The sequence below is a fragment of the Narcine bancroftii genome, chromosome 2 (assembly GCF_036971445.1).
Source record: "Narcine bancroftii isolate sNarBan1 chromosome 2, sNarBan1.hap1, whole genome shotgun sequence".
NCBI classification, from domain to species: domain Eukaryota; kingdom Metazoa; phylum Chordata; class Chondrichthyes; order Torpediniformes; family Narcinidae; genus Narcine; species Narcine bancroftii.
This window is the reverse complement of record NC_091470.1, coordinates 241,167,152-241,191,042: the sequence shown is the minus strand read 5'-3', so window position 1 is coordinate 241,191,042 and position 23,891 is coordinate 241,167,152. Positions and strand designations below refer to the sequence as shown.

General features: G+C 36.3%; 1 protein-coding gene across 2 annotated transcripts; it reads right to left on the bottom strand.

Moving 5' to 3' along the window:
• Positions 1-1,520: 1,520 nt before the first annotated feature.
• LOC138752647 (CCN family member 3-like) lies at positions 1,521-23,802 on the bottom strand. Of its 2 annotated transcripts, XM_069915396.1 has the most exons (6): positions 23,725-23,802; positions 23,195-23,414; positions 22,456-22,707; positions 19,337-19,545; positions 4,096-4,403; positions 1,521-1,596 (listed from the first exon to the last, which is right to left on the bottom strand). In XM_069915396.1, exons 1-5 carry the CDS (start codon positions 23,773-23,775, stop codon positions 4,122-4,124), a joined length of 1,014 nt encoding a protein of 337 aa, XP_069771497.1. In that variant the 5' UTR covers positions 23,776-23,802; the 3' UTR covers positions 1,521-1,596; positions 4,096-4,121. The 2 variants fall into 2 exon arrangements, with proteins under 2 accessions (XP_069771497.1, XP_069771495.1); XM_069915394.1 differs by lacking the exon at positions 1,521-1,596 and having other exon boundaries at positions 3,891-4,403.
• Positions 23,803-23,891: the final 89 nt, after the last annotated feature.

Here is a 23,891-nt window from a genome sequence, read left to right as displayed (position 1 = left end):
ATGATAACTGCTGTTCCATCCTTACATTCCTCCATTATTTCTTGGTTTATTGCCTGTGCCACTGGCATGTAATTATTGGGTGACGTGTAGACAACTCCCACCAGCGATTTTTTCCTTTTACTTTTCCGAATCTCTACCCTGCTGGTTTCAACATTTTGCACCTTATGTCATCTCTCACTATTGTCCTGATCTCATCCTTAACTACGAGTGCTACCTCACCTCCCTTACTTTCCTGCCTGTCCTTCCGTATTACCTGACATCCTTGGATATTTAATTCCCAATCCTCTCCATCCTGCAACCATGTTTCTGTAATGACCACTAAATCGTACCCCTTTGTACTGATTTGCACCTCAAGTTCACTGACCTACGGGTATTCAGATAAAATGCCCTTATGCTCATTGTGCTTTAAAGATCTGGTCATCTTTGCCTCATTTGCATTTGACTTTTATACTCTCTACTCTTATGTTTCTCTTTTTTAACTTTTGCTTTTATTTTTCCACACTCTTCTCTTTTACTTTATCTATCCTTCTCCAATCGGTCACCTTATCCACAGTCCTAGTTGTGTGATTCACCAGGATCCAGGTCCCATCACGATTCAGATAGAGCCCAAACTCTCTGAACAGTTCTCTCCTTCCCCAATACTAGTGCCAATTTCCCATGAATTGGAACCCACTTCTCCCACACCATCATTGAGCAATTCATTTAACTCTCTCATCTTCTGGACCCTGTCCTAATTTGCATGTGCCTCAGGTAGTAATCTGGAGATTACCACCTTTTTGCTTCATCTTTTTAATTTAATCCCTAGCTCCTCAAACTCTCTTGGCAGAACTTCTCTCCTGGGTCTATCTATGTCATTGCTATGCACATGGACTAAAACAACTGGATCTTTCCCCTCCCACTGCAAATTCCTCTGCAGGTCAGAAACGATGTCCTGAATCCGGGCACTAGGAAGGCAACACAGCCTTTAGGGTGCTCTACCCCTGCAACAGAGATCTTTGTCCATTCCCCTAACTATTCCATCCCTGATTACAACTACTTTTTTTTTCTCCCTCCTCTTGAACCACAGTTTGGTTGCTCATCCTTCCTACAGCCCCTACTCTTATCCACACAAGGACTTGTGAGACAAATCAAGATCTGTGGCATCTCTAGCACTGTCTATTTGGATCCCATTACCTGCTTCCCTCACAGTTACACCCTCTTGTCCCAGACCACAGTCCAAATTTGAGGCAGCTATTCTATTGGGTGTGACTGCCTTCTTTAAGACCTCTACCCCTCCCTGATGTGTCACAGTGTTTGTAGCTCAGATTCCAGGTCATCAATTTTGGAGCTTGAATTCTTCCAGCAATCAATACTTGCTGCAGATGTAGTCACCAGGAATCACAATAAAGTCCACCAACTCCCACATTGATGCCACTACAACACATCACCTGATCCTACATGTCTACCTTATTTAATTACCACTAATTTGGTGACTTTTACATAACCACTGCAAAAGTCTTACCTGCTTGTCACCTGTGCCTCTTTGCTGAATCCTCATGATAATCCTCACATTCCTACACTGAGCCACTCACACTGGCCACTCCGCTTGAGCTTCCACTGTAAAGTACACGACAGTAGCGATTAAAAATGAGCACACATGGTGTCATATTTAAAATAATATCTTTAATTATTAATCAACAATTATGTAAAACCTACTCTAATGAACTTATATAAACTTAACTAAATTTATATACAATTATTTGGTGTGAATATATTGGTGTGTGTGGAATACCCCAAGACACTACAGCTCTAGGCTCAATTCTTGAAAGGCAGTTCCAAGTTTAAAGTTCAGATATTCAATGATGACACACGGGCTTGAAATTGAGGCGACCTGCAGGCTTTAGATGGCAGAGGCACAACTTAGATGAATGGTGAGACACGCAGGCCTTAAAATGAAGTTAGCAGTTCCTGAAGTGGGTGAAAGGGGCCGGGGTGACAGATTGTTGATTACTCGCAACACCCTGGTTGAAGTGCTTCAGAGAAATGTCCTTTTTAGACATGTGCCTTCCTCTGCAATGAGGAGCCTTTTCGTGCGTCAATAGGAGTGCAGTTTTTCTTCTGCAAACTTTAAAACACCTTTCGTGGGTCAGAAGAAATGGTCTCTCATTCCTCTGTAAGCAAAAGGAGGTACACTGACAATGTTGTCTATGACCACACAATAAGGCCAAGTGGGTTTCTCAGTCTCACAAAGGAGGTCAAAAAGATGTTTCTCTTGTGCTGCTTCTTTTAAAATGGCCTCTAGTCACTCCTGTGTATTCAGTCTTAATCTGTTGGTCACATGGTCACTGCACCTGGGTTTTATGTATCTGTTTAGGAACGCAATGTCTTCAAACCTTGCTGCTAGTTTCAGTCACTTAATCCTGCAGACTGTTAGCTCTGTTCTCTTAAAGGGACAGTCCACACAAATAAAATGAACTGAAAAATGTGGGGAAAGTCACAATTGGCGACAACTAATTAGCCAATGGAGAAATTTAAACAAGCACCTTTTTAAAGCCTCTACCCTCCTCTAACAGCCCACTCTCACAGTCCCTGATGGGAACAAAAAGAGCACCTACCTCCCCTACTGCTTTTTAAAGTCTTATGCTCGAGACTGACTGAAGGGGTACAGGATAGGATAGGGTGCTGGAGGTTTCCTGATCACATCAGAGGTGGATATCTGGAGGTTGGGTTGCTCATGGTTTGGGTTGAAGGCTTAGTGTTTGCAGAACCTGCTGGAAGTGAAGCCATGGTCATTCAGTGAACCTGGGGGAACTCTCTTTTGTGTCTCTTTCTCTGGCTGTAAATGGCGCTGGGAAATTTCTGTTGATAACAAAACTTTGTCTACTTTACAGAAGACTAAAGGAAATTTCATTCACCATCACAGTTTCTGTTTTATACATGGGCAATAATCTTGAATCACAACCCCAAAGTCCTCATTGAAATCAATAGGCTTGCGGATTCCATTTTTGGTTTAATTTGAAGTTCTAAGGAACTTCAGCAAGATTGAATTACGTGGCAAGACTCCTTGCAGTGATACAAATATGTAACTGCCAATGGATAGCTGGTCCATGTCCCACTAGTCGCTCCCTGGTAACTCCTCCCCTTATGACCCTGGAATAAAGGTCAGCCTCCCTCTCCCCAGTCAAGCACTTGGAATCAGGCCAGCTGAATCTAAAGTATAATTAAGCCTAACATTCCTCACTCTACGACTTTGGAGTTACTGATAGAGCATATCAACTCCTTGGGTACCCCAGCAGCATAGAGCAAGAAACGCAGAATGAGATTGGAAATATTTTTGCGCAAGAGTCTTGGAATTTACTGGCAAGGAAACAGAATCAAACTTGTCTACGTTCTCACTTCTTTCCCCCAATGATTGGAGCAGAAGTTTTGATTTTGCACACCCATTTTTGTAAATGCAGTTACTTGGTCATCATTACAAGCCTTTCAATATCACTGCACCTATCAAACTATGTGCTGCAAATGTAAAGTAACTGTGCTCACAATATTATTAATTAATGCTGTTACTAACATTCTAATTCCCAATTAAACAACAAATAAGGATTTCACTTCATTTTACATATCTAGATCATAATTTTCACACTATGGCAGAAATTCCACTCCATCCACGGATATGGTAATAGGATTTTCTGACTAGTCACTGATTTTTCTTTTCATCTCTTCCACATTGATTAAGGCTGTCAGTTTCTTTCTCTCCGAGAGGAGAGCAGACAATGCCTGGAAGATCAGAGAGAGGCTTGTCTCACCAGGCAAAGGAGAGAGGGAGAATAAAACATGGTTGTTTCATCTCAACTTAAAACTGCACACCAAAATTTCAGTTGTCTACTAGCAAGGGAAATGTAGTCATGTTGATATAAAAATATATTTAATTGCATGAAACAGCAACTGTGCAGACATAATGATCCTGATAATAGACCAGTTTACTATTTACACTCTAGACATAAGGAGAGAATACAAGTTCAATACAAATATGCAATTTTTTTTTTTTTACAAACAAAATCTAATTATTTGTGTTTAAAATTTACCTAGAAATACAAAAATCAACAATGCTACACTAACCAGCTTTAAAACTGTGAGGCAAATATTCAAGGACTGGATATTTGCTGCATTTGGAGAACAGTGTTATCTTGGGAACAGTTATGATGACAGACACAGGTGTTAATGATCATAAGCTGCCTTTTGATAATTATTCCTCCTGTACATCTGAAGTCCAGCTGAGATGTTTTGGTGCTGTGAGGCATGCAGCATCTTCCATCACTACAGACTCCACAATATTTAGGTTTATATGACTGCATACTGAAGCAGTCATTATATGTAAAGCGGATTGGTTTAGTTGCTTTTGATGTTCGGATGCACTTCTTTCCTTTCTAAGAAAAAGGAAAACAAAACTAGTTAATATACAGTTGCAAATGTGGGAGGCTAATGTTGGAACTGCAACCATTAATAATTGGTTCTCTTATCATGTCAGCCTTGTATATTGTGATCAACTCATTTATATGCTTACTGAAGCTGAATTTCCTTCATGCAGAAGTGATGGGGTATGAGGCTTGTTTTAAGATTGCAAAGAAGAGATCCATTTTCCATCACTAATAATGACATCATTGCTGTTGGAATGAAGTGGCTGTGGTTATAATGCAATTGTTGAAAAGCATCAAGGTAGATGTAAAGTAACAAAAAGCACCTGGGTACAAGTAGATAAATTTCCAAATTGGTACTTGGGATGTCTTTGGCTTGGCTTCGCGGACGAAGATTTATGGAGGGTGTAAAAGTCCACGTCAGCTGCAGGCTCGTTTGTGGCTGACAAGTCCGATGCGGGACAGGCAGACACGGTTGCAGCGGCTGCAGGGGAAAATTGGTTGGTTGGGGTTGGGTGTTGGGTTTTTCCTCCTTTGCCTTTTGTCAGTGAGGTGGGCTCTGCGGTCTTCTTCAAAGGAGGTTGCTGCCCGCCAAACTGTGAGGTGCCAAGATGCACGGTTTGAGGCGTTATCAGCCCACTGGCGGTGGTCAATGTGGCAGGCACCAAGAGATTTCTTTAGGCAGTCCTTGTACCTTTTCTTTGGTGCACCTCTGTCACGGTGGCCAGTGGAGAGCTCGCCATATAACACGATTGGGATGTACATTTTATGATAATGAACTCCTGAAATAGTTACAAAATGATCAGATTTAAACTCAAAATCATCCATTGGTAAGACATCTGTGAAGATCCTAGTGTACCTCACCAAAGGATACAAAATGAAATATATGTTCAATTCCCTTCCATTCCTCAGGTTCAGAATCAGAATTTATTGTCATGAACAAGTCATGAAATTCGGTATTTTGTGGCAGCGTCATAGAGCAAACATTCATATTATAACCATCTTACAACATTACTATAAAATACAATAATAATAATAATTAGTGCATGAAAAGTAAGGCAGTGTCTTTGGTTCATTGATTATTCAGGAATCTGATGGCAGTGGGGAAGAAGCTGTCCTTGTGCCGCTAAGTGCTCATATTTAGGCTCCTGTACCTTTTCCCCGATGGAAGCAGAGTGAAGAGGCCATGGCCTGGGTGGTGGAGGTCTTTGAAGATAGAGACTGCTTTTTTAAGATACTGCCTCATGTAGATGTCCTCGATGGAGTGAAGTCTGGTGTCTGTAATATTGCAGGCTGACTTAACAACTCTCTGAAGTTTATTCTTGTCCTAAGAGTTAGCACCTCCATACCAGGCAGGAATGCAAACAGCCAGAATGCTCTCCACAGTACACCTGTAGAAGTTTACAAGAGTCTTCAGTGACATACTGTTAGGTCTGCTTTGTTCATGAATGAGTGAGACAAACACCAGGCTGAGTCGAAATCAGGGTTCTTTGTTCTTTATTACCGGATTGTAACACTTGCGACTAACCATGTTAGTCGGAGAATGCATTCTGCCGTTATCAGCAAAATGGTGATTTTTTATACCCTTGGATACATGCTTAGAACATCATCATATCATTACTTGTCCAATGACTAAAACTGTTGCTATCCTTTCCCTGCTAGCTTCCTGCCTCTCAATCCATCAATGTCTTTCTTATCTTGTAAGTACAAGGATGCATTCACATCTTGTTACAGCCCTGTACAGGGTAACTCCTTACACATTCCCATCTCATGATGTTTTACCTTACAATACTGAAATGCCTCAGAAACCTCACAAAGTATAGCTGCTGGTGAGCCTTCTTTGTAGTTGCATCAACGTGGAGGCTCCAGGACAGAACCTCAGAGATGTTGACACCCAGGAATTTGTAGTTCTTGACCCTCTCCACTACGAAGCCCTTGATGAGGACTGGATTATGTTCTCCTGACTTCTTCCTGAAGTTCACAATCATCTTCTTGGTTTTGCTGACATTGAGCGGAAGGTTGTTGTTGTTACACCATTCAATGAGCTGATCGATCTCCCTCCTGTACACTTCTTCATTGCCGTTTGTGATTCTACCGACAACTGTAGATGGCATTGGAACTGTTCCTGGCCACACAGTTATGGGTATATATCGTGAGTAGAGCAGTGGGCTAAGCACACATCCTTGGGGGGTGCATCTGTGTTGATAATCAATTAAGAGACATTGTTTTCAATTCATACTGACTGTGGTCTTCTGATAAGAAAGTCAAGGATCCAGTTGCAGAGTGGGGTACAGAGGCCTAGAGTTGGTAGCTTCTTGACCAGCACTGAGGGATAATGGTGTTGAAGGCCAAGCTGTAGTCTGTGAAGATGAGTTAATATGTAGGAATTGCTGTTTTCGAGGTGATCCAGAGCTGAGTGGAGAACCAGTGATATTGCATCTGCTGTGGAGCGTTTGTGACGACAGGTGAATTGCATTGGGTCCAGATCTTTGCTTAGGTACGTGTTAATTCTGGCCATGACCAGCCTCTCAAAGTATTTCATCACAGTAGAAGTTAATGCTATTGGGTGATAGTCTTCTTGGGTACCACAATGAATTTTTTGGGAATATTTTATTTATTCAACATATATAATGTCAAAAATTAAGATTATACCATAAGTACATAATTAAATGTTAACAAATATATGCTGGAACTCTAAATATAAAAACTAAAATCTAAAAAACCCCTATTGGCCCACCCTCCTCCTAAACTAATCAAATCCCAAAACTAAAATACAAGATATTTCATGATAAAACAATTAAAAGTAATTAATTTGGATTGCGTCAGTTGACACTCAAAGACATCAAAAACATCATAAAGTTATACTTTTAAGGAAAACTTCAGTGATTAAAAAAATAAATCAATTTTAATTTCATTATTTTAGATATGGACCACAAATTTGCAAAAATAAAGAATATTTATCCGTTAAATTATACATAATCTTTTTTAATGGAATACACCTTTGAATCTCAGCATTCCATCTATCTAATGTTAATGAAACTTCAGATTTCCTTGCTATTACTAAATCCAACTTAAATTTTAATTGGGAATCTGACAATAATTTAGGAATGAGACTTGCAAAATGTCCTAACAAAAATAATTCAGGATTTAAAGGCAAATTTACTTCTGTTATCTGTTGTAAAAATTTACTAATAGAAACCCAAAAAGGCTAACCTTTGAGTAAGACCATGTAGAGTGAAAAGTTCCAATTTCTGTTTGACATCTAAAACAATAATCCGATAAATCCAATCTCCATCTATTCAGTTTGAGGAGTAATATACAATTGATGTAAAAATTATAATGAAGTAATCTATATTGTACATTAATAGTATTTTTGTCAAAACTTCTTTACACAAATTTTACCAGTCTGTCCTTGTAATATATATGCAATTGAAATATATTTTTAATCATTCCATCAACCAGAATTAGTTCCAAATTTGAAAGATCTTTTAAAATCACTTCCAGTCCTAGTTTCTCTCTCAAATAAGCCCTCAGTTGAAAATAACAAAATAATGTATCATTACCATACTTAATCATTAATTGATAAAAATACATCATTCTATTATCATAACAATCCCCCAAATTAGACAATCCCTTGTGATATCATAAATTTAAAAGGATTATGTTTGAAAAAAATCAATAAGGGATTAATTGGTGGTGTATTTTTAATTTTTCACACTAGGAACCATATCAATCAAAATATGTACAAACATTTCTCATTAAATATACACAGTGATCATTTTCCCCCCTTCTCTCCCTCCAAAACCAATAAATATTAATCATAAACAATACAATAAAACCATAAAACATCTTCACACAAGGGAAAAAACAAACAAGAAAAATGTGTCATCTACTTTTACACACTAAATCTAATCGTTTTTGTTTTCTTATCATTTTAGGAGATGAAGGTCTGAGGCAAGCTATCTCTGTTATGTTCCATGTATGATTCCCAAATTTGTTCAAACAATGTAACTTTATTTTTTTAATTATATGTTACTTTTCCCAATGGAATACATTTATTCATTTCCATGTACCATTGCTGTATTCTCAGGCTCTCTTCCATTTTCCAAGTTGACATTACAAATTTTTTTTGCTACTGCCATGGCTATCCTAATGAATCTTTTTTTGCGCTTTATCCAATTTGTGGCCTAATTCTTTACTGATGTTACTTAAAAGAAGGATTTCTGGATTGTTTGGTATGTGGCAGACGTGGACATACCCTTCATAAATCTTCGTCCGCGAAGCCAAGCCAAAGAAAAAGATTTAATATCTGATTTAGTTCTTCCCAAAATGTATTCACTTTTGTACATGCCCAAATTACATGTATTGTTCCTTATTTCATTTTTACAGCGAAAACACCTGTCCGATATTGTTGGATCCCATTCTTTTCATTTTTGAGGACTGATATATATAACCTGTGTAACCAATTATACTGTATAATGCGTAACCTTGCGTTTATTGCATTCTTCATAGTTCCAGAACATAACTTTTCCCATGTTTCATTCTTTATCTTTATGTTTAAGTTCTTTTCCCAATTTTGTTTGGGTTATAGCTTATTTCATCATTTTCCTTACCTTGCAGCTTAATGTACATATTTGTTATAAACCTTTTAATTATCATTGTATCTTTAATCACATATTCAAAGCTGCTTCCTTCTGGTAATCTCAATCGGTTTCCCAATTTATCCTTTAAATAAGCTTTCAGTTGATGGTATGCAAACGTTGTACCATGAGTTATTCCATATTTGTCCTTCAACTGTTCAAATGCTAATAAATTATTTCCCAAAAAACAATTTTCTATTCTCTTGATTCCTTTTCTCTCCCATTCTCTAAAGAAAAGGATATCTATTGTAAAAGGGATTAGTGGATTTTGCGTCAATAACGTTTTTGGTATTTGGTAATTCATTTTTTTCCTTTCTATGTGTGTCTTCTTCCATATATTAAGTAAATGATGCAATACTGGTGAGCTGTTACATTGCACCAGCTTTTCACCCATTTATAAAGTACATGTCCTGGTACCTTCTCTCCTATTTTATCTAGTTCTATCTTAGTCCAGTCTGGTTTTTCTCTTGTCTGGTAAAAATCTGATAGATACCTCAATTATGTAGCTCTGTAATAATTTCTGAAGTTTGGTACTTGCAAACCACCTTGGTTATACCTCTTCTGTTAATTTATCTAGCGCTACCCTCGGTTTCCCCCCTTTCCACAAGAATTTCCTTATTATTCTCTTTAGTTCAAAAAATAACTTCTCTGTTAAGGGAATTGGTAAGGTTTGAAATAAGTATTGTATCCCTGGGAACACATTCATTTTAATGCAGTTCACCCTCCCTATCAACATTAGTGGTAATTCTTTCCAATGTTCTAAATCTTCCTGTAATTTCTTCATTACTGGCTGATAATTTAGTTTGTACAAGTGGCTTAAGTTATTGTCTAACCTGATACCTAGGTATCAGATTTCTTGTGTTTGCCATTTAAATGGTGATTCTTTTTTAAGTTCTGTATAATCTGCATTACTCATTGGCATCACTTCACTTATTTGCGTTGACCTTATACCCCAATATTTCTCCATATTCCTTCAATTTCTTATGTAGTTCTTTTATTGATAGCTCTGGTTCTGTTATCATCTGCAAATAAACTGATTTTATACTCCTTCACCTTTATTTTTATCCCTTTTATTTTATTTTCTTATCGGCTCTGCCAATGTTTCTATGGCTAAAGCAAACAATGAGGGGGATAATTGACATCCCTGCCTAGTTGATCTACTTAATTTGAATTGGTTCGATACATATTGATTTACTACTACCTTTGCCAACAGTCCATTATATAATGCTTTAATCCAGTTAATATATTTTTCTGGCAGATTGAACTTCTGTAACACTTTAATTAAGTAGTTCCACTCTACCCTGTGAAAAGCTTTTTCTGCATCTAAGGCAACTGCCACCATTGGTCTTTTACTTCCTTGAGCTGCATGAATTAAATCAACAAGTTTACAAACATTGTCCGCTGTTTGTCTTTTCTTGACAAACCCAGTTTGATCTTGTTTAACTATTTTTGGTACACAGTTGGCCAATCTGTTTGCTAATAATTTTGCTATTCTTTTAAAATCTGAGTTAAGTAGGGATATTGCTGGTGTTAATGGATCCTTTGGTATTACTGTAATTATTGCTGTCTTACATGAATCTGGCAAGTTTTGTGTTTCTTCTATCTGGTTCATTACTTCCAGGAGAGGAGGAATTAATAACTCTTTAAATGTTTTTTCGAATTCTATTGGGAATCTATCTTCTCCTGGTGTTTTATTGTTTGGCAGCCTTTTAAATATATCCTGTACTTCCTCTATTTCAAATGGTTTTATTAGTTTGTTTTGATTCTCTTTTTGCAATTTCAGCAATTTAATTTTAGCTAAAAACTATTTTATCATCTTTCCCCTCATTCTCAGTTTGGTATAATTGTTCATAAAATTCCTTAAAGTTTTCATTAATCTCTGTTGGGTTATATGCAATTTGTTTGTCCTTTTTCCTTGATGTCAAAACAATTCTTTTAGCTTGTTCTGTTTTAAGTTGCCAGGCCAATATTTTATGTTTTTTCTCCCAATTCATAATACTTTTGCTTTGTTTTCAATATGTTCTTCACCACCATGTACATTTGTAATGTTTCATGTCTTATTTTTTTGTCTGCCAATTCTCTTTTTTTATATCTTCCCTTTTCACTAGTTCCTTGCTATCTCCCATTCCAGCTGCCCTATTTCCCGATTGTAATCCTTTTTCATCTTACATAACTTATTATCTGCCCTCTAATGAAAGCTTTCATTGCGTCCCATAGTATAAATTTATCTTTAACCGATTCTGTGTTTATTTCAAACTATGTTTTAATTTGGCGTTCAATAAACTCTCTAAATCCCTGCCTTTTAAGTAGCATGGGGTTTAACCTCCATCTATATGTTCTTGGTGGGATATCCTCCAGTTCTATTGCTAATAGCAGGGGCGAATGATCTGAAAGTAGTCTAGCTTTATACTCAGTTTTCCTGACTCTTCCTTGAATATGAGCCAACAACAAAAACATTAATCCTTGAGTATGTTTTATGTCTACTCAAGTAATATGAATATTTCTTCACTTTTAGGTGCTGTCTCCTCCATATATCAGTAAGTTTCATTTCCTGCATTGATTTAACCATAAATTTGGCTACTTTATTCTTTTTGCTCATCTTTTGTCCAGTTTTATCCAACATTGGATCCAAGGTTAAAATCCCCTCCTATCAATATATTTCCTTGTGTATCTGCAATCTTCAAAAAATATATTGCTTAAACTTTTGATCCTCATGATTAGGTGCATATATATTGAGCAAATTCCAAAATTCTGAGTTGATCTGACACTATCATCACATACCTCCCTGCTGGATCTGTTATTTCCTCCTCTATCTCGATTGGTACATTTTTGTTAACTAATGTGGCTACACCGCTAGCTTTTGCATTATATGATGCTGCTGCTACGTGTCCTACCCAGTCTCTCTTCAATTTGTTATGTTCCACTTCGGTTAGATATGTTTCCCGCACAAATGCTATATCTATTTTTTTCTTTTTTCAGTAAATTTAGTAGCATCTTCCATTTAATTTGGTTATATATACCATTAATGTTTATAGTCATATAGTTCAACATGGCCATCTTGTTTACACCTCTTTTCCACCTCCTCACCAGCTCCATCCCTTTTTCCCCCACTTTTGTCTTTTAAGTTTCCCTTTTTAAATTCAATGTATGACAAGACATTTAAAACAAAATACTCCAACAATCTCCACACCCCAATAACACCTCAACCCCAAATGAACACCCCCTCAGAGTTTCCCCTTATCCCTTGCCAGGCAACCACAACTCCCCTTTCCATTTGGTTTCCGATCTTGCTCGCAAGCGTCAAATGATTTTACAGTGACAGTTATTCTCTCCCCCCTGAAAACATTTAAAAAAAAATACATATATATACTTTATTGCTGGTCTTCTTTCTTGTTACATCTCTTCATCTCTTCTATCCTGCAAATGTTCTGCAAATTCTTGTGCTTTCTCCAGATCTGAGAACAGCCTGTTTTGTTCTCCAGGTATAAATACTTAAATAAGTATGGCTGAATATCTTAATATGAATTTATAACCTTTTTTCCATAAAATAGTTTTCACCGTATTAAATTCCTTCTTCTTCTTTAAGAGTTCAAAACTTATGTCCGGGTAAAAAAAATATTTTTTGTCCCTTATATTCCAATAGCTTATTATCTTTTCCAACTTTATTCCTTGTCCACTCCAGTATATTTTCTCTTGTCATACATCTTAAAAATTTTACTAAGATGGATCTTGGTTTTTGATATGATGGCGATTTCGGTACTAGTGCTCTGTGTGCGCTTTCTATTTCCATTTCTTCAAGCAATTCTGTCATTCCCAAAACTGTCGGGATCCATCCTTTTATAAATTCCTTCATGTTTGAGCCTTCTTCATCCTCCTCAGGCCCACTCTTTTTATGTTGTTTCACATACTGTAGTTTCCCAACATGTCAATTTTCTGAGATAACAACTCTTGTGTCTCTTTAATTTTTTTGTCACTTTCATCCAATTTTCATCTTAAATCATTTACTTCCAGTTCTACAGCAGTTTCCTGTTCCTCCACATTTTCTACTCTTTTCCCTATTTCTGTCATGACCTATTTCTGTCATTTTTCTTTTAATTGCACCAAGTTCTAATGATAATCATTCTTTTAATGATATCATTTGTTCTTCAAAAAAGGCTTTATCTATATTTTGTCCATCCGTTTTACCTTCTTTTTCCCTGTGAAGATCTTGGTCTTCTTCCTTTTCTTATGTATCCATACCTGTGTTTGTGTCTTCTTCTCTTCTTTGCATCTCTGTCTCATCTGCTCTTTCTGATGAATTACATCTATGTCTTTGTCGGGTCTCCTCTTGCTGGGCCTGTTGCTGCTGGGCCTTCAGTTGCAGTCTGTCTGTCTGTCTGTCTGTCGGGCCTCCTACATCATCATGTCATCAGTCACCCTGCTGCCGTTCTCCCTCTTCCAGCTCCTCAGTCCTTTCCTCGTCATTATTTTGTTCCTCTAGCTGAATGCCCCGTTGCTGGGTGTCCCTCAGCTGGTCCTGTTGTAGCTGCCCGCTCCTTGGCTGAGACACCCCCCCCACTGGTGTTCACTCTATCCTTTGCGCACTTTTTTTGGCTCCAAGAGCCATTTTTGAAGTCCACCAGTCGGGAGGTCGCGACTTTGCATGGCACTCACCAACCTCTTGAGATCGGTAGCTCTCTGCTCCTGCATGCAGGTAAGGCCTTCTTTCTTCTCCGGTGATTTTCCTTCTTTTTTTCCATTCTTACTTTCTCTTTTTTGGGTGCCATCTTCTGGTTTTTCTCTGTAACTTTATCTTCTATTTCTTGAGTTTTATATTTGTTGAATTCTTTTTTCCAAATTTTTTTTTTCTTTTTTTCCTGGAGAGAGCTAGTTCAACCCAACCGGCCACTACTCCATCAAGTGACTTCTCCAATTGGTGGTGTATTTAATGAAAGAATATATCCATCAGTTTCTAATTTAACTTTATTCCAGATATTCAACAAAAGTTTTAGTATTGGAGCTTCCTTGTCTAATACATTAGATTTAAAATCCCATTTATAAATAAACTCATTTGGTTTAACTTCTCCAATCTTATTTAATTCAACATTCACCCATGATGGTCTAAATTTAATGAACATAAACACTAAAAACCTTGATTGTGCTGCTCTGTAATAATTCTTACAATTGGGAAGTTGTAATCGTCATATTTCCATGGTTAATTTTTCTAATGACTTTCTTACCATCTTCCCTTTAAAAATAAATTTCCTAACTTCCTTATTTAAATCTTGAAAAAAATTGAGGTAAAGATACAAGTAAAGTTTGAAATAAATATTGAAGTCGTGGAAAAATGTTCATCTTAATACAATTAACTCTCCCAATTAACATAATTGGTAAACTTACCCATTTCTTTAAATCTTCCTCTATTGGAATATAGTATTGGAATATAATTTAATTTATATACTTTTTTTCAAATCAGTATCAATACATATACCTAAATATTTAATCTTATCTGTCCATTTAAAATAAACCACCTGTCTACATTGTGAATAATCTCCTTTTAGGAGTTTCATTTCTTCTCTTATAACCCAATTTATGTTATATCCTGAAATTTTCCTATAATGTAACAAATGACTATAAAGTCTTGGTAATGTTCTTTGTGGTGGAGTTAAATAAACTAATACATCATCAGCAAATAAACTAATTTTATGTTGTATCTCATTTATCTCACATCCGTTTAATTGTTGATCTTTTCTAATTTTTTGTGCAAGTGGTTCTATAGCAAAGGCAAACAAAGCTGGTGATAAAAGACACCCTTGCCTACTAGATCTACTTAATTTAAAAGATTGAGATATCTGTCCATTAGAATTCACTTTAGCTTTGGGACTTCTATACAAGGCCTTAACCCAATTTATAAAATTAATACCAAAACCAAATTTACTGAGCACCTTAAATTTTAAAAAATCCCACTCTAACCTATCAAAGGGTTTTTCCACATCCAAAACTACAGTAAGACTTGAATCTTTTTTGAGCTAAATGAATTATACTTAATAACCTTCCTATATTCTCCAAAGTTTATCTATTTTTAACAAAACCCATCTGATCCATATTTATTAAATCAGGAAGATATTCATTAATCCTATTCGCCAATACTTTTGCTACAATTTTGTAATCTACATTTAACAAAGATGTAGGTCTATAAGAAGTAGGTTTTAATGGGTCTCTTTTTTAGGAATAACCGTAATTATTGCCATAGAGAAAGTTTCTGGAAGACATTGTTGTTCTATTACTTTCATAAATAATGGAATCAATAAATCTTTAAACTCTATAAAATTCAACTGGAAACCCATCTTCACCTGGAGATTTATTATTATGTAAACTAGTAAGCACATCATAAATCTCCTGCTCAGTGGAAGGACTCTCTAATCGATCTAAACTTTGAGTCAGGGATGGTAATGTCAATGTGACAAATAAATATCTATAGCCTCTTCATCTTGTATTGTCGTAAAATTCCTTATATACATTATTAATTTTTTGTGCCTTACACGTCACTTCATCAATTATCATGTTATATAGCATTAATTGTTCTAGAAGATTGTTCTGCTTTTAATTGCCAAGCCAAAACTTTGTGATCTGTCCCCTAGCTCATAATATTTCTGCTTAGATTGTAATATAATTTTCTCTGCTCTATACGTTAACATTGTATATTGTAATTTTTTTTATTTACTTCAGAGGATGATTTTTGAATTTCTTTTTCCAATAAAGTTATCTCCTTTTCCAATTTATCTACATCTTTCATATATTCTTTTTTAAGTTTTGAAGAATAACTTATAATTTGACCTAGTAAATAAGCTTTCAATGTATCTCAAATAACAAACATATTTTCCACTGAATGCAAGTTAATTTCACAAAACAACTGAATATGCTGTCTTAGAAATAAACAAAAATCCAGTCTTTTCAATAATAAAAAATTCAATCTCCATCTATAAATGATGTTTTTCTGCAAATTCCAACTCAATTAGAAGAGGAGAATGGTCAAATAGTAATCTAGGCTTATAATCCACAACAATCGCTCTTGATTGATTTTGAGTGGAAAGCAAGAAACAATTCTAGAATATGTATCAAACCTGCTAGAATAAAAAGAGTAATCCCTATCCATAGGATGCATTCTTCTCCATATAATCGATTAAATTAAAAATCTTTCATTAAAGATAACAATGTTTTAACTGCCTTTGTTTTCATTATATTTCTTGAAGATTTATCCAATATAGGTTCTAAACAAAAAATTTAAATCACCACCCATCAAAACATTTTTGTGTACATTCACTAAGTTTAAAAAGTATCCTGTATAAATTTCTGATTGTCTAAATTCCATGCACAAATATTCATTTGTCCTTGCTTCAGAAAATATTTAACAATTTACTATAAAAATACGTTCCCGTCGGATCTGTAATTACATCTTAAATTTGAACTGGTAATTTTTTTTAATATAAATAAAATTCCCATTCCCCTAGCTTTAGAATTAAATGTAGAGAAAGTTACCTGACCTACCCAATCTCTTTTCAATTTTAAATGTTCACTTTCAGTTATATGATTTTCTTGTAAAAAAAAAGCAATATCTACTCCCAATTTCTTGATATACAATGAAAGCTTTTCTTTTTATGTGTCCATTAATATTAAAACTCAATATCTTAACGGTTTTACTCATTATTTTCCAAATTATTACCATATATTCCTGTCCAGGAAGAATTCCCATAAATTAAATTGGTCTGGGTTGTCCTTATCTGCAACCCAAAAATACTGAACTTGTTGAAAATAAAAACATTATAAAAGTATTGAACTAAGAAACAAAAAAAAACCCTCCCTCCTGAAAATGCCAGAAAGACCAGCATTACCACCCTTCATTTTATGGGCTGTGGTTAAAACTACGAAAACACATGTAGTCAGCAGAAACTAACAAACACAACCCTCGACTCCCAGGGAAAAAAAGAAAAATAATTATAAAGAAAGGAGAACATATTCCCCATTTTGATAAATCATTTCAACAAGTCCTCTTGTGGTAGTTGAGCCTTGGGCAGGTCTTCAACAAAAACTTTCAAAGTAGCTGGGTATCACAACACAAATATATAACCCTTTATCATATAAAGCCTTCTTTTCTCCTCTTCAAAAGAGCTCGACTCAGATCTAGATAAAAAAAGATCTTGTAACACTCGTAATTCAAAGGTCCATGTTCTTCAGCTCTTCTCATTGCCAAACCAAGCATCTTCTTTCTACGTTGATAATTTAAAAATCTGATCAATATAGACAGAGATCTTTGATTCAGTCCTGGCTTTGGTTGGAGAGCTCTATGGGCTCTCTCAATCAAAATTTTTGCTTTGAAGTTTTCTCATCCAAATATTTGTGGTATCCAATCTTGAAAAAAAAACAAATTATATCTTGGCCTTCTTTATCTTCAGACATTCCAACAATTTTAAGATTATTCCTTCTACTATAATTTTCCAAGCTATTGACCTTCTTTAACAATTTTTCATTCATAGAAACCAAAGCAGTAACAGAGTCCTCTTGGACATTTGTTATTTCCACAATAAGTTGAACTTCATGGTAATCTTGAATTATTTCCTCTAATTTATCAACCCTTTCTGAAACATTATTTATTGACTTGGTTAGATCAATTTTAACTTCTTGTATTTCTCCAGTTAAAATTATTCTGCAATTCTCCATTGCATTCACGTTTATCAATTTTAGCCTCAATTTTATCCATTTTTTTCTTAAAAAAAAAAATCACCTTGCCGTTGAATTCTTCTTCTTCTGTGCTTGTAGCTTCCTCTTCACTTGTAGAATCACTAGAATCATCTTCCATACCAGCTTCTTCCTGTAGACCTGGAGTGCTGAATTGGCCCTTTAAGTGGGGTGAAGATTTCAGGACAGCACCATCTTGGTGGAGAGCCGTAGGGTTGGCTCCATGTGATGGTCTCTCTTCAGGGCCATCTCCAGCGGGTTCAGGACAAACTCCAATGGCAGGCTTCACTGAAGAGGTAGGCCCAGATTCTTTCTTTCCTTGGTTTGGGTTTTTCTTTCGGAGTAATTTTTGGAGTTTTTTTTTCTTTTATCGGTGGCATTTTATTTAAAGTGGTCAGTACTTTAAAAAACTTTAAAATAATTTTGATAATAAAAACTTTACTTAATTAACACTTTTAAAAATTAAAGTCCCCGGGAGTCGTAAGGGAACACTGCGTTCTCTACGACATCATGTGACCTCCCCTTCAGCACCAGGATGATTGATGCCCTTTTGAAGCAGATGGGAACCTCTGACTGCCCTAGAACTAGAGTTTGAAGTCTAGTCAAAGACTTTGCTCAACCATGGCACTCAATACCTTCCAGCATTTTTCTTCTATGTTAATTAAGACTTTCCACCTCTACAACACCTTTTCTACTTCTCATTTATAGAAGCAACAGTGGCAATTATCTGGTGGCAATTATGACAGAATGAAAGCTACAGAAATATTTTCCATTTTATAACATCACCCATGATCAACTACTTTCAATTGTTTTAATACTCTCCTGATCAGCCCCCCAACCCTCATTCGCTGGCCGCCTCTTGAATTTTACTGCTATATTCTATCCTATACAGATTCTCACTCATCCATCACCTCAATTCTTGCAATTTACATTGTCTGGTTTCCAGCGCTGTTTTGTTTGTTTCACATTTACAATATCTATAGATTTTTGATTCTCAAATTTAAAGTGTTTATCTCAATGTTAAACTCTCCATGTTAGTAACTTGCTCACTTCTATAATCTTCAGAATGCTGTCCGATCCACATCTAGCTCTTGAACATTCTGCATAACCTTTTCCTCACCATATCTTCTCTGGATTCTAAATGTGGAGTATAGTCCAAAACCTCAGCACCTTAGTTCCTTGAATTTACTACATTAAGGTTTTTAAACTATGCCTTTGGCTCAGTATTCATTTTTGTACAGTTGCACTTTGCATTTTGCAGTGTTTTTCCCCATATCAGATCCATTAGGTAATTCCAAGTTTCTGTTTCAGTGCAAACATTGCATTGACAAACAGAATTAAAGTGGAGAGCAATTCAGCAGAATTTATCATCTGGTTGTATCAGGACAACCTGACGAAACAGCATTCTCCAGCTCACAGTGCAGAACAGGGCAAACACCTGTACAGACAAAAGATACATATGCACAGTACAGACATACACACATTAAAATAAATATTATTAATAAACAGCAGAGTCACAGAGAGTTGTTTTAGCAGTTCAACAGTCATTCAGGTGTCTCACTGCCCGTGGGAAGAAGCATTTATACTCACTTTGCCAGTAACTTTATAATCTCCACAAGGCCGAACCTCACAAAGTCGCATCTCCTCCACCATATCACAATGGTGGTTTTTATTAGTAATGCGAGTGGAAATGCCCATGCCACAGGTTTTGGAGCAGCCACTCCACTGTGTTGTCTGCTGTATACAATTCAGACCAGCATTATGCAAATCCAAATCATAGATAACCTCCTGTCTGTAAGCTGAAAGGAAGAATATTACAAAGCCATGTACAGAAGCATGATAATAATAAATGCAATTTCATCTCCGAAGCACATTGTTTGAGTAAGTTTATTAAGTACCTGGTTTATGAAGATCTACGTTAGTCTACCATCATTGAGAAATTTGTGTTCTAAATGGCGTCAAAAATTTATACAGCTGCTCTTCTCCCAATTTTATTATCATGTATGTACATCTAATGTTTGTAGGGTAAAATTTAGACATTCATTCAGGAATTAGGCTAGGGAGCTTTATGGTTGATGTTACTTGGTGAGGAAAGTTATTTAACATGGATGATCACACTGAGATATGATTAGCAAATAAAAAAAGGAGTTTGCACCAAAGAACATATTTAGGTATAATGATTGATGTAAATATTCAATGGTTGTATAATTTAAATTATGTACCATTAATGAGAAAGATCAAGGCTGATTTGATTAAGTGGAAGGATCTACCTTTGTCATTAATAGGTGGAGTAAATTGTATTAAGATGAATATTTTTCCAAAAATTCAGTATCTTTTTCAGTTGATTCCTTGTTTATTTCCGAAATCCTTTTGTTTAAAAAAAACCTTTATTAAAAGGATTTAAATAAAGTAGTTACAAGAATTTTTATGGAAGGGAAAACTAGCTAGAGTAGCGATACATAAATTGACTTGGAAATACACATTGGGAGGTTTACAACTACCTCATTTTCAAAATTATTATGAAGCAGCTCAATTAAGATTTATCAATCATATGCTGGATGTTTCATGTCCCCCTAGTTGGGCTAGGGTAGAATTGGCTGGTATTTTTGAACCTTATTAACATTAATTTATATTTAAGTGGAATTCTGTTTTATTACAGAGATATAATGTACCGATTTTTAAACATTTATTAGAGATTTGGACTAAAAGGAATTTATTGATAGGTATGAAAGGTAAAATATCAGTTCAAGCTCCAATAATCATAATAAATTGATTCCTTTTTCATTGAATAGATTTTTAAGGGAATGGAAGATTAACAGAATAAAGTCATTGCAGGATTGTTTTGAAGAGGAGCATTAGTGAAAGATAATTTTGGAAGAGAAATGAAAACTCCTAAGTTAACAAAATTTGAGTTTATGATTTTTCATTCATTAAATAAGGGTTTTATTTCTGAGGTGTATGCATTGTTGCAAGGCACTATGGACAAAATAAATTTGATAAATCTAGGATTAAATGGGAAAATGATTTAATTTGTGATATTAATCAAGCCAATTGGGAGATGATGTGCTTTGATGGTGTGACTAAATTGCTTAATGTAAGATGTAGTATGGTAAATTATAATTTTTTGCATCAGTTGTATCTAACCCCTGAGAAATTGATAAAATATGGATTTAGTAATTGAGAGTTATGTTTTAGATGTGGACTATGTGTAGGAACATTTTTTTACATTCAGTTTGGTTTTGTGATAAGGTTCAATCATTTTGGCATAAAATTAGGGAATTTCTTCAAAAATTGTTTAAGATCCAATTTTTGTTAGATCCAAAAAAAATTGTTGGGTTGTTTTGCCCCATTTACTGATTTGGGGTTAGATAAGTTTCAGAGAGCATTTCTTCATTTAGCATTGGCTGTAGCACGTAAATATGTTGCGATTTCATGGAAAGACGAGGTTGAGGTAAATGTAACTCGTTGGCATAACGAGTTGAGGTCCTGTATTTATATGGAGAAAATAACATACAACTTGCATGATAATTATGATTTTTTTTTATTAAGATGTGGTCGTCTTAGTTGAAATGTATGGGTTTAGTAATATCTTAAATTGTTGTATATGTTTCTTTATGATGATTTTTTAATGCTTCCCTTGTGGAGTTTGCTGAAAGTGGGTGGAGGGGGGTGGGTTAGTTTTAGTTTTCATTTTTATATTATGGACTTTGTAAAAGTTTTTCTCATGAAAATATTAAATAAAGTTTAAAAAAAACTAATATGAGATTGTATATCGATTTGATTTTGTCCCTTTATCCAGTTCTCAACCAAGCCTGGTAAATTATATCAAGTTCCATGAAACTGCCTTTTCAAATCACCTGAGGCATTATTTTCAAATTTGGATTTTAAATAATGTTAGGATATTCATACTGATCCCCAAAAGGTAATGTGATGCAAATACTTGTTAAGTATGCAGATATTAAAGAATATCTTAGAAGATTAAATATTGGCAGAAATGGAAAGATTTAAGGCACGGACAATAGAAAGCACAGCTGCCAATAGTAGTTCAATTTTATTTGTGAATGGGCAAAAGGCCAGAAACAATTGTTCAATTAATATGGTGCTGAAGAGGATTACAATTGAAGGGCAAAGCAAGAAGAGGTTTAGAAAAATAATCTTGCATAATCTTACCCTTGTTGATATACTCATGATGCATTTTTTGAATTTTATTTCAAAAAATATACATAGTTACATTTTAAATATACAATATGTTCAACTTTTTCCTCACAAACACACCAAACAAAATCAAAACAGTCCCCCCTCTCCTCCACTTCTATGCATATAGATCCATTCTCCAGAGCTTGCATCTATTTTAAGGATGCATTTTTTGTGCACTAAATGAATAATTAATTATGCCCTTAATGTAACCTATATTTGCATAATGCCTTAGTTGTACCTAAAGACAATACATCACATTATACACAAGAATATATATTTCCAACATACACCAGTTGAGTGAACTGGGAATGCAGGTAGATTCTCAATTATTGAAATCGAGTCCTTTTGTTTTTAAAGGTCTCTGCCCTTAGGTGTCAAAGGCTGACAGGGCAATGATGCATAATGTACAGCTCTGGTTGTTGTTTCTGACCCACTTATTGTGCTGGACAGTAGATTAAGTCATCAGAGCCACAATGATTAGTGCAGCCACAGGTTGAACATTCAAATCCTACCTGTGAATGCAGTTCCTCCAAGAGAGTCTTCCTGCTTGTGGTCACATACCCATTGTTCACAGCATTCTCCCGGCATTTGTACTTGCTTGGGAAATGGACAGTCAGGGCCAGGCAGGAGGATATCCAAATTACAGCGGGGTACACAGCCAATTAGACCATCTTTACAGGAACAGTGATATTTACAACTTGGCTGAAATGTCTCTCCATCCTGATAGACAACACCATCATACATGCAGGTATTACCTTCATGTGCTAGGGTTCAAAGATAAAGGCATGGTTTAGATTCTTTTCATGTGCTTTCAGTCACAAAATCTTGCATTTGAGCAAGAATAATCCATCTTCCATAGATTAGGAGAATATTTCAAAAACGGTCTTATTAGTGGAATAATGTCCAGTTCACACATCACATTTGAAAAAAAAATCTTGGAAAAGTTATTCAAGTTGAACAAACTACAAATTGGATTTCACCAAGGAGATGAACCCTGGAGCACTGGGTACCTTTCCTGGAGTTAAATCGACCCAAGCACGATGTTGATTTCACAGCATCAGTTGAGTACACAGTGCTACAAATAGTGTTACTTTATACACGTTTTAGAATCTGCAACGTTCATCTCTCCCTGTAAGCAACGCCCCCCACCCCACCCCACCCCCCAAATGGAACTCTCCGAATTTGATCCTCATTCTTCCGAATTGTGCAGGGTTGCGGAAAGGCCCGGGTCACTGCAAGCTGCAAACTCACCGATGCAAACGCCGAGGCCGTGGCGGGCCCCCGCGCTGTAATCGCACCGCAGCCCCCGGTGCGAGTCACAGACGTCACTCGCGGAGCACGCCTCACCCGCTGGCTTGGCACAAACCCGACAGCAGCCGCACGGATCCAACACCAGCCGTCCTCCGGGCGCGCATCTCGGGGGCTCGTCCGAGCACTCGCAATGGGGAGAGCAACGCTGGCCACTGGCCCACTGCAAAATGGAAAGCCAAACAAACCACTGAGATTCCGAATAAAGAGACGCACCGGGCTCCAAAAAGGTTGGAGCAAAACCGTCCAGAAATCTATTTGCCTCATCAAGCCCTTTCACCTTCTACTTCCCATCAGTGAGCGACACTGCCCGATAACATCTCTGCCAGCTTTCTCTCAACTGCTTTCAGACCCACTCTGCTCAGTCTTGTTTGGTTCACATTTCCAGGTCCGCAACCTTTTAAGAATAAAAACGACCGAATACGCAAGGACTTTAGGATAAGATATTGCAGCCTGATGTTGAACCGGTTCACCTCAGTTAAAAGCAGAAGCAAACTTGCGAGTGTCCCAGTGCAGTACAGCATGATGCAGCCGAGCCCGACTCCCTTCTCGCCCGCCTCGCCTGCAATTTATGGAGCCCTGGTCCATTGCACTGCGGGGTTGATTGGTTGGGTGCGCCGAGATGGGCAGCGCGCGGATT

What these genes read in the sequence shown, in the direction of transcription:
- LOC138752647 (XM_069915396.1), bottom strand. Translation starts at nt 23,775, where the DNA reads ATGCTGTACTGCACTGGGACACTCGCAAGTTTGCTTCTGCTTTTAACT. An exon ending in TGGAGGAACTGCATTCACAG is followed by an intron (nt 19,546 to 22,455) that starts GTAGGATTTGAA and finishes TCTTCCTTTCAG; the next exon opens with CTTACAGACAGGAGGTTATC. An exon ending in ATTATAAAGTTACTGGCAAA is followed by an intron (nt 4,404 to 19,336) that starts GTGAGTATAAAT and finishes CCTTTTTCTTAG; the next exon opens with AAAGGAAAGAAGTGCATCCG.